At 40.8% G+C, this 12,072-nt stretch overlaps 1 protein-coding gene across 5 annotated transcripts in view; it reads left to right on the forward strand.

The window, feature by feature from the left end:
- Window positions 1-12,072, forward strand: part of LOC117952545 (nck-associated protein 5-like) — a 46,836-nt gene that overhangs the window by 25,224 nt on the left and 9,540 nt on the right. For 4 of the 5 annotated variants that reach the window (XM_034884919.1, XM_034884921.1, XM_034884918.1 and 1 more), the window contains exons 7-10: window positions 4,442-4,621; window positions 4,770-7,597; window positions 8,691-8,805; window positions 10,196-10,268. In XM_034884919.1, coding sequence (XP_034740810.1) covers window positions 4,442-4,621; window positions 4,770-7,597; window positions 8,691-8,805; window positions 10,196-10,268 — 3,196 coding nt within the window. Of the gene's footprint in view, window positions 1-4,441; window positions 4,622-4,769; window positions 7,598-8,690; window positions 8,806-10,195; window positions 10,269-11,169; window positions 11,207-12,072 lie in introns of all 5 variants that reach the window. The other variant, XM_034884922.1, reaches the window with a different exon arrangement.

Here is a 12,072-nt window from a genome sequence, read left to right on the forward strand (position 1 = left end):
CAGATAGTCTAGCTAGCTGTCTGGATTTACCCTGCAGAGATCTGAGGACCTGGTAACCATAGTCCTCAGAAATCCACCGGAGGTTAGAATCACAACAGAAACACTGTTGCCGGCAACAACAGAGCAGTCCTGGAAGTAGGAGCTCGTGGCTATACTGTAGACTTCCCTTTGAGGAGATTAAAGTATGCGGGTGAGTGGGCGCCTGGGTAGCTCATCTGGTAGAGCGTCCCCCCCCCATGTACAGAGGCTTGGTCCTTCTCATTCCCCTCTCTTTCCCCTTTCCTTTCTAAGCTGTTATATCAAATAAAGACCTAACATATCCAAAAAAAGAAAATTAAAAAAAAAGAAAGGATGCCAGTGAGTGTGTACAATTCAGTATGCTGTCCTCACAAATCCAACCTTCTCGGTATGCTATGGTGCTCCTTCCTTGTGACGTGAGTAACCTAAATTCCAAAAGTTGAACTAGAAAAGTGAGGACCCCTCCTGTCAGCACAGTCCACTGCTGGGCACATGCATGTCTGAGGACTCCCAGTACAGCACCATGGTGCGAACTGCCAGTACAGTTTAGTTGCTGGAGAAATCTCCAGAACTGTCCAGGGGTTAGCGGGTAGACTTCCATCACGAAATCTTTCATAAAAATGTATGAAGTCCTGGTGCTGTGAGAGCTTTCTGGGACAAAAGCATCTGCATAATAGCATGCGGCCTGTGGAGAACCCTTCGTGAGCTGTAGACCCACCAGCTGACATATTGCTGTATTAATCTAACTGAGAAGGCCAGTTGGATGCACGGATACAGGTGCATGATGTTATCTGTTGTAATTCAGATGTTATTTATATTATTATAATGCAATTTGCTGAAATGCATGCGGCACACTCGGCCCGATTCGCGCTAAGGTGCGCCGAAGCCCTTGAAATATACACAGGGATATTTAGTGATATCCCATGAAGCTCTGTTGTTATTCTTTAAGGACTATTACGCAATCTACTGTAGCACTGTAACGTTGGGAGGCCTGCCAGACAGAGGACACAACTGATGACCTGTCCCATAATGCAAAAACAACAAAAATCCAATTAGAAATTTGTCAGACCCTCGAGTCTGGTTGGTTGTTCCAATTTAAATATTTAATACTAATAATAATAATAATAAATGACAATGATAGTAATACTTATTTGAAGGACAAAAACATAACTCACATGGCACAACATACAAATGGATGCAGTATAGAGTGTTTCCCACAGAGTAGTCTATATTACCTTTGGGGGGGCTTTGGGCTTTTTCACTTTTTAAACTTAAAACATGCACAAAAATATATATATAACACAATGAAGGAAAAGGGAAAAAAATCCAAAAGCTAAAATATGAGCACTATAAGGTGAAAAATCCTGACACTGAGCTTTCAAATCTTTAATGTACAGTAATGGTTTTGGGATCTCTCTATTTACAGAACCTTCTGAGCGTCTAAATGACTAATGGTAGCAGCAGAAAAACTGCAAAAGAAATCTGCTATTTTCTTTCAACATAGATCACTAATACATGTTTGTTTTGATGCTGACTAATAATAATAATAATAATAATAATAATAAGTTCTTTACTTATTGTGATTAAAGTAACTTGTGGAACCCAATTGAAGGTTTAGTTATAGATGTATAAGTTATACATCCAGAGAAGTAATGATTTTTTTAATATATATATATATATATATATATATATATATATATATATATGCCGGTAGCAAAGAAATGTATGTGGCAAGTATCTGGAGGTGGCTTTGGTGCTGATGTAATCAAAATGACAATCTTGTCATCTTGTCTTGTCTGAAACAGAAACGAAATATGTTGAAACGTTGGTTCACATGACAGAAGAAAACCATCTTCACAGCCCTTGATTTTGCCCTTGACTTAAAGCACAGCGCCACTCTGATTGAGGGTTTTGTTAAACTGGATCGCTCAAATCTCAGATACCCCTCGACATGCTGACTGTAATTAGTTCCCAGATTAATCTGCACAAGCCTGGTGAGATGTGGCCTCCTCCCACAGTGCTCGTGAAATAAAGGCGAGCACGGATAATCAAATAATAGGTGAATGTCAATGAATAGACCCAATCACTTCAGTCCCCGGCTCCCTCACGCAATTATTTCCCATTCACATTAATTATTGCTGACAGATGACACTAATGACTTTGAGAAGAAGCCGGCCGTTGCAGCCTCGCAGAAGATCAATGATCTTTTAAATGGGATCACTACACTTTGACCCCTTTGGGTCCCTCTGATTGGAAATGGCATCCATGCAAACAGCATATGCTGCATGCCAGGAAGTAGTGCAAGCCGTTCTAACTGGGCTTTCCACACAGGACCCCACTTCTTGGGTGGACTGATAAGACATGAAGCAAAAGACATTAAACACTGGTCTTTTAAAATTGAGATTTCTACCTTTTGTGCTTTAAGTGCATGTTGATACCCTGCAACTTAACCTAGATTAACATAAAAACAATGACCAAATAAATACCCACCATTCGTCTTATGCATCATTCATCCTGTAATCAAAGATGACATTTTTGTAAACAAAAAAAACAGAGCCATTTAACTAGTTTGGGAAAAGTAAATCAAATATTAGGCTTATATGATATGTGATCTGTATTATATTTCTATAAATAGCTTATCTAACCTACAAATCTGTTTTGGTTAGTAAAGACCAACGGTGGTAAAGACTTTATCAGTACTACAACAATGACAAACATGATACAGATATAGTATCATAAAATAAACCGATCAAACCAATGATCTGGGATGTCAGTAATGGAACAAATAACATTCAGGCACTTGAAGGCACCAAGCCTCTGTCACGTACCGCGTGGAGCTTGTGAGCGAGCAGCGGAGAAAGCAGCGTCGCTGTCAAATCTGTCCCTGGGAAAAGTAATGGTGCGCCAAAGTTTAGAAGGTTTAGAAGTGGGGCGTTACACTACTTTTTACCTGAAAAAGATGCTGAAGACCACTAAACAGAACACACAACTACTACACACATACAGGTCATTCCACATAAAGCCCAAAATGTAAGATATAAAGTTCCTAAGCCATTTTAGAATTTTGCAAATCAAGCAAAACGATGCTTTGTGGTTAAAATGTGAAAAGCAGGCTACCACACAGCCGACTCACAACAACCAGTTTGACAGCCTGAATATCTGGTTCTCTGGGGATTCCTGAGTCTCAGAGTCATCTAATCTGACAAATTCTGCTTTTGAGTGTTGTGTAAGTGGAGTTTGAAAACAGTTTCCTGTTTCTTTGGTTTGGCGAACAACAAGTGGCCCAACATTTAATGTTAGCCTAAATTGATATGCGGGCCGGATCAAAGATTGTGAGGGCTGGATTTGGCCCCCGGGCCTTGAGTTTGACACATGTTCCTTAGATTGATGCCAGCCTGATCACTATAGAGAACTGCTGCTTCAGATTTAGAACAAGTGGGTCTACCTCAAAATCGTCCTTCCAAGGCTTTCAACATTATTTGCAAAGCTACCTCTATCATCATGTTGCTTTAAAACAAGTATTTTGCATCATGTAAAGATGTCTTTGTTTATGTTCTGTAATATCTAGTTTCTAAAAGGTTTTATGAGTTAAACATGTGCCTGTTGTTACACTAAACTATTCAATCAAGAGGCTTACAATGCTCTTTTCTTCACATTGTCACTTTTGATGAACAGGCAGTGTGTTGGCAAATAGTTGCTCCGGCATTGGCAGCATGTTTTAGAAGATAAATCTAAAGACTCCAATCAATGAAAGATGCTTTTAAGAATCTTCTGAGTCAGAGGAATACTGTGTGATTGTTGATTTATTGTGTAGACTCTGACCAAACCAAAAGCATCATCATCGGTGGTCAACAGCAGTCGTCAACTCATTGTGCAGTTATATTGGAAATATGAATAAACAGCAGACACACCAAGAGGCTTCTTGTTCAGTGAATCTTGTCAGAACAGAGGCATCACTTTAAAATGTCTCATTGACCAGCTCCCAAAAAGTTACCATGGTAAACCTGCAAGATCAGAGAAACATGAAAACACATCTAACGTGTGGAGAGGAAAATGGCTTTCCATTACTTATTAGCCTTAGGTTGGAAAGAGGCAGCTGTGGATCCAGCATATTGATTCTTTGAGATCTATGACAGACAGATGGAGAGCCATTTTCATAGTGTGTATCGTTCAGACTGAAAACAAAAATCATGCCGGGGTTTAGGTGGATGAAAAATGTTGAATTTACTGGTGCTAATGTGAGCCATAATTACAATATGTTTGACTATTGAAAAATTGTAAATCCTATTCTAAGTATATAAGTATGACACGTATTGCCAAAGCTGTGTCAATGTTATCCTGCAACGATGACTTATATTGTCATAACGTTTTGCTTAATTTGTTTAATTTCTGATGATTCATTACATATTTAATGATTTTCCAGGAGGTCCAAAGGAACGGAAAAGCAGGTATTCCTGCAGGAAGGTGGCCCAGCCTGCTGAGCCTAACATGCCCACGCAGTAGTGGAAGCGGCAGTGGCAGTGAACTGTCTCTATCCAGTGCTTGTAGTGAGTACTCCAGTGGCTCCCACACCTGGGCAGAAGGACGTGGATTCTCCAAGCAGGTGGGTTTCATTCATCTTCCTTCAATGTGAAGTATAAGGAAGTTGTCAAAGTAAAATACTTGTCTTTTTCATGGAAATTGGGGTTAAAACAAGGGCTTCATTTGTAAATCCTATTTCAATAATTGTAAATATGTCTTGTAATTCACAGGGTGCCGCAAGCCGGGACAAAAGGATGAGTACAGGTTCGGTATCCAGCAATCACTCTGCAACCATCGAGCAGACAGACCTGGGATGGAAGGAAGGCCACATTCTGAAAGGACTTAAGCGTCTACAAATGTGCAGCTCCAAAGAGGCATCCTCACGTGCATCTGTTCCACACTGCAAAGACTGTGAAACCTCCAACGAGGGCATATACTCGTTTGGTGTGAAGTGTGGCCAACAAGGAAGTACATGCAAGCAAGTAGCCCCTACAAGTAAACCCTTCCAGGCCGGAGCAGGGACTGCTGCCCTGGACTCTGATGATGCAGATGATGATTCAACCAAATTACAAGGTAGGGAATCCAGTGACCAACCAACAAAAGAGCTTGTTTGCTTGGAGGAACTAGTTGTTACAAGAGATGATGAGAACAATTTTCAAGAAGGCCCTGTTAAACTTTTTCCCTCACCTGTCACAGACAACTTCTTATTTTTGGATGGCCCCACAATAAAACCTGGATTAAGTCCAACAGATAGTACTACATATCCAGAAGAAAAACACAAGCCTTCAGGCATGAAGTTAAGTGACAGAAACAATAACCAGGAAAGGTCTACTGACCGTAAGTCCAGACTGGATCATGTCAAAAGGCAACAGGGCAGACTTGCAGTCAAGCAAGTCGAAACAGCTGATGGGAGCTCTTCTATTCAGCATTCTGCAACAAGAGCTGTGAGCTTTGAGAGTGTAGCCAGACAGCGCAGCTCCTCAATGGACGTTCCTCACTACAGAGACCAGGCGACTCAAGCTGGCAGCCAGGACTACACCATCTCAGAATCTCCACAGAGGAAACCCAAACCTCAGCCGTGTGACTCGGCCAGAAAGGCTTTCATTCTGCGGAGCAAGAGTGCAGACGGAGGGAAAGAACAAACTAAGCATACGCATTCTCCTTTCCACCAAAAGCTCATTAAAGGTCACAGGTCCAAAGGACAGTCAAATCCTCCTGGGCACAGTGTTCCTAGCGAAAGGACAACTCTCAGTAAAACACATTGTTCAAGCAAGGGACCACTCTCTAAAGTTGAGAAAGATGAGGACGTCGCGGTATCAACATGTTCAAAGTCTCTCAAGAATGTGCGCTCTCCACTTGCTTCCCCTGTGAAACATTCAAAGACATTTAGGAGCCCAACAAAATCCCCGTTGCAATGCACTAGACTTCAATCAAGCAATGAGTCTTTGGAAGATAGCATCTATGACAACTTACCCTGCTCACCGCGAAAACAACGACGCCGAGACAAGCACTGGGATGTTTCCCATTCCGAACTTAGGTCCCCATCACCACCACCTCCACCACCACCCCCAGGTCGAACTACTTCTCTTGTCCTTAGGCCCAGTTGTGACAGTTTACCCAAAGGTCAGGCTCAGAGCTTGACTACTGGGAAGACAACATCGAGCACCACCAAGCACCAAGCAAATCTTTCTTCTATTTCACAGCCACAGCAATCCAATACGGCAAAGGACAATCAACACACAGCTACACAAATGGATGTTGATGGTAAGCCACTGAGAGATATCCCTGCTAATCTCTACCATACCAACTCATCCAGGATGCCACCTGTCCCAGTTCAAGAGTCTTTAGAGTCAGTCCAGCTATCTATGGACAGAACTGCCACCTGCCATGATGAACATGGTGCTCCCTCTATATTTCCAAGTCAGAGCATCTTACAGAGATCCCAACAGAGCATCAGTGAGCCAAAACTTTCAGAAGTCCTGCCTCAGGCATATTCTAATGTTTACCACCATGGGATTGCCAATAATCCTCAGAGTTCCACCTCAAGAGCTGCAAAAATGGCTCTTCCTGTAAATGCTAAATCACATGAGGCAATCTCTGGACAGGAAACCAGTACCTTCCTAGTTTTTGGGAGACATAACAAAGATGATACAAACTCTTCTGCAAAAAGCATCCACACCTTTCAGACTTTCACGTGTGGTCCCCAGATGATACAGGATCGTGGAGCTTGTGAGAAAGTCCGCAGAAAGATTGACACCCGCTGTAACTCACTGGATTCGGAGCCCTCAGTCCAGCCTGTGGCTTCTGACAGCGGTGTGATGTTGGATTGGGGATTTGATGAGGAAGGTTGGCTATTTAAACGGTCTGTGTCTGTGTCTACCAGACCTCCCCTTAAGCCTGTGATGGGCATGAATGGGGCTAAGGCTCGTAGCCAGAGCTTTGGTGCCCGCTACATGGACAGGCCAAGCTTCAACAGATCTGGAAAGGTCCGTACCCAGATCAAAACGCACTCTGGGAGCTCCTTGAACTCTCTTAGTGATGTCCTTCCAGGAAGTATGAGTTGCTCTAATAGCTACCATTGTCCAATGAACCGATCCCTTTTGAACAACTTCTTGATTGAAGAGGGCCTGACAGTTCCTTCACATTTGGGGTCTTCCAGTGAAAGACTTCAGAGTCTTAAACTCCAACGAGAACAGGCTAGGCGTCTTCAGATTGAGCAACAGTTTTCAAGCGCCTTTGGCGAGCCGGTTTCTGAAGAACCAGAGAGACAAAGCACTATAACCACCATCGAAGAGAAAGTGATGCTCGGCATAGAGGAGAACTTGCACAAGTCTCAGGAACAGGAGACAACCAGCGAAGTGAAGCAAAAATCTGGCTCGACTTTGGCAAATTGGTTTGGTTTTCGTAAGAGTAAGCTTCCCGCTCCAAGCAGCAAAAAGACTGAACCACCGAAAGTAAAAGAGGAGAAGAGGGAGCAAAAGATTACATCGCTTCTGGGAGGAAAACAGACAAAGTCTGACAAAAAGAGAGACAGAAGAAAAAGCGATGGAAAAGACAGGTAAGTTTATCAAATCTGTAATGAATGCCATCTTTTGACTCTGGGGAAATGATAAATCATTCTCAACTACTGAGGTGATTTTGTAGGGGAGTGCATTGACATAGAAGAAATAAATGAAAAAGGATCTTTTCTAATGTGAACCATTCTTTGTTCAAATGTAATGCTTTACAAACACCAGAGGACGTAAGCTATGACTAACATTACTCTTCTGAAGTGGTTTTGGAGAGGGACATTAAGTAGAAATACGCTGGTTGAATAGCATGACACCATTGTATTCATATCATAATCAATCCAGGCTAACGTGAAAGACAGTGACTGCATGTTGCTTCCTCTGAATGTCAGGTTGTGGTCGACTAGCAGGGCTAGCTCGTTAGTTTGATAAATTGATCAGACCTGTATGTCACGCACACTAGAAACAACCTCCGAACTGCAACAACCTGCGAACCGTAACGTTAGTTGGGACGGACTGACTCCTTGTTTCTTTAGGCTACCTATAACAGTTTTAGCCTGGTGGTAAGAGCTTTTTGGTGTTTTCTTTAGGCTAACTATATTAGCTTTAGCCCGGTGGTAGCAGCTTTCTGCTTGTTTCTTTAGGCTAACTATATTAGCTTTAGCCTGGTGGTAGCAGCTTTCTGCTTGTTTCTTTAGGCTAACTATTTCAACTTTAGCCTGGTGGTATCAGCTTTCTGCTTGTTTCTTTAGGCTAACTATATCAGCTTTACCCCGGTGGTAGCAGCTTTCTGCTTGTTTCTTTAGGCTAACTCTATTAGCGTTAGCCCTGCTGGTAGCAGCTTTCTGCTTGTTTCTTTAGGCTAACTATATTAGCTTTAGCCTGGCTGGTAGCAGCTTTCTGCCGTAACTCATACCGTAGCTTATTGTCAACAAAGTAACGTATTGCCTCAGATGACTTCAGCCATTTTTCATCAGGTGGTCTTGGTCATTCTCTTTAGCCCAGCGACCAGCTGATACACATATAACACAGAGGTTTCAAGAGATATTGGGTCATTTATCACCCGAATCACCCTGGGCATGTTGAGTCGATATCAGAGGATCTCACAGTGTAGTGATCTGTTGACAAACCGTTTTCTTGCAGCTCTGTTGGGAGAAGAGAGTCTCATGATGCAGTGCGGGCATGCATCTCCATGCCGTGCCCGGGAATGTCCCTGAACGAGTTACAGGGACATTCTGACATCACCGGGGACCCAAAGGTAAATTAAATTAAATCCTACATAAGGGACAGCTATTTTATTAGTGTGCGGTCAGTTTTACTTCTAATCACAAAAATGTATTTTTACGTAAATGTGTTCCTCAACCCAACGTTAAGTACATTTGTTACAGTGATATGACACTATCACAATCACTACATGTGATTGCACCAGAAAGACACATTAAGCACATAAACAACCGAAGACTAAAGAAAAAGAAATAGAGATGTTTAAATGATTATGTGAAATAAAAACGCTACATTTGAGAGATGCTTCAAGCTGATTCCCCCAACTTCTCCTCAAACCCTCTTACACACCGTTTCATCATCTCGGCCTTTATTACCAACCCTTATTATAAGACCTTTAAATGTATTACTGGGTCCATAATTTAGCCTCGGGATCCCTGTTATTCATCCAAAGAATGTATCAATAATGGAACAATTGAACACTTCAAGTTTTCAAGCCGACTAGAATATTACATTTGATGGTTTAAAGTTCGAAACCTGGGAAACTCTGCACCTAAACCTCTCCATGGAGGACCGCTTAGATCTGACATCCCAAACTCTCAGGATCATATCGAGGACCAAGTCTCAGTCAATTAGAAGACTGTTGGTACAATATGTATATATCTATGTACTAATATATTTACATACCTATATATCTATATACTTATATATCTATATGCTAATATATCTATATACTAATATATTTATACACTTATATATCTATATGCTAATATATATATGCAAATATAGCTATATGCTGATATATATATGCAAATATAGCTATATGCTGATATATATGCTAATATATTTACATACTTATATATCTATATACTTATATATCTATATACTCATACTGTATATCTATATACTAATATATTTATACACTTATATATCTATATGCTAATATATATGCAAATATAGCTATATGCTGATATATATATATGCAAATATAGCTATATGCTGATATATATGCTAATATATTTACATACTTATATATCTATATACTTATATATCTATATACTCATACTGTATATCTATATACTAATATATTTATACACTTATATATCTATATGCTAATATAGATATACATATATATGCTAACATATTTACATACTTATATATCTATATACTTATATATCTATATGCTAATATATTTACATACTCATATATCTATATGCTTATATATCTATATACCAAGTCTAGTATGGATGTGTTATTTAATCTGCTATAGATAGATGGTATAGAAAGCATAAGAAAGGGACTAAAAAGAAACAAACAGAGTGTGTGTGTGTGTGTGTGTGTGTGTGTGTGTGTGTGTGTGTGTGTGTGTGTGTGTGTGTGTGTGTGTGTTGGTAACTTCTGTTTTCTCCGTCTACAAAAACCCAAAGATGCAGATGATGAACCTCAGCGCCGACGGAGAAAATGGATCCACGGTGAAGACCCCCAACCAGGATGTAACAGGTCAGACTTCCTGTTCTCTGTTGTGGACCCCATTTAAAACATTTTGCTACCTTAACCCTCATGTTGTCCTCATGTTGTCCTCGAGGTCAAATTGACCTGTTTTCCTATATTAATGTTCTTTTTTAATTCCCCCAAATAACATGATTTATTCCACACAACGCTCTTAGACAAGTACACATCTCTACTCTGAAAAAAAATAATAATTACATTATATATAATTATTATTTATAAATAAACATAACAAAATTCCATGACTTTTCCAAAACTTTCAAGGATTTTACTACTTCCATGACTTTTCCAGGCATTGGAAATTAGATTTTGAAATTCCATGACTTTTCCAAGTTTTCCATGACTTTGGGACCCCTCTAAAATGCAGTTTGCCAGTTTAACCCTCATGTTGTCTTCATGTTGTCCCCATGTTGTCCCCATGTTGTCCTCATGTTGTCCTCATGTTGTCCTCATGTTGTCCTATATCAATGTTCTTTTTAATTCCCCAAAATAACATGATTGATTCCACCCAACGCTCTTTGCCAAGTACAAATCTTTACTTTCATTAATTTTGGGGCGTCTTCTTCAATTTTATAGCATTGTAAAACAAATGGAAGTGTTTTTGAAATAGTATTGAGTAAAAGTTGACATATTCCAGTCTGTGATTATCATCAACATCCATTCCTTTAATTTTAGTCTCAATAATTCCTAATTTCTGCTTTTCTAACTCAAACATTAGGTATAATTTCCTATGAATTAGGTTTATTAGGGGCTATTTGACCCGAGGACAACATGAGGACAACATGGGGACAACATGAGGGTTAACAACACTTAGCTAACTGCAATGCAGTGTTAGCTGTGTGAATGCTAGCATGCTAGCCTTAAGGTTGTATCTGTGCTTACCATTTTACAGTTTGCAGACAGAAGTGAAGACCAAATATGACAGATGTGTAAGTCATAAACACGATGATGAATATGCTTCAACCAGTGAAACAAACATGCAAAATGCTGAATTTTGCCAGTGTGTGTGTGCTTTTTTTTGGTCCATATTAATGTTCCATTTTACTCGTTGTACCTCTGCTTCTTTGAATCTGGGCAAACAAGCACCATTTCACCACAGCTGTGTTTCATGCAGAGTTTGCCCAGGGAGCTTGAATGCGGCCGTGAGCTCATCTTCACATGTCAATGCTCTGGAATATCTGCATGCACAGGCTCATCCAATCAAGACAACCCTAGCCATTGTTAGACTGCTTAAAGGAGGTAAAAACCTGGATGGAGTTAAACTTCCTCACTCTGAATGAAAATAAGACAGAAATCATCACGTTTGGACGTTCGCACGCACTGGGTGACCCTTCAGCCTCCCACAATCGATCCACTATTAACAACCTTGGTGTTATTTTTTAACCTCATTTACTTTTAGTAAACACATCAGTGTGGTTGTCAAGACCAGTTTGTTCCAGTTAAGACTTCTAGCTAAAAATAAGGCCTGTCTTCCTTCAGAAGACCTTGAAAAAGTCCTCCGTGTTTTTATCACTGCTCGGCTGGATTATTGTAGTTCTTTATATACGGATCTGCACCAGAAACCTTTAAACCGGCTCCAGCTAGTCCAAAACGCAGCTGCTCGCCTTTTAACTAAAATAAAACAATGTGAACACCTAACACCCCCCCCTCTCTGGCAGTGGGCACCCCCACCCTATGGAACAACCTAGGGTGGGGGTGCCCACTGCATGGGGAGGTTGTTCCATAGGGTGGGGGGGCCCACTGCATGGGGAGGTTGTTCCATAGGGTGGGGGGCCCACTGCATGGGGAGGTTGTT

This window comes from Etheostoma cragini, chromosome 11, assembly GCF_013103735.1.
Source record: "Etheostoma cragini isolate CJK2018 chromosome 11, CSU_Ecrag_1.0, whole genome shotgun sequence".
NCBI classification, from domain to species: Eukaryota; Metazoa; Chordata; class Actinopteri; order Perciformes; family Percidae; genus Etheostoma; species Etheostoma cragini.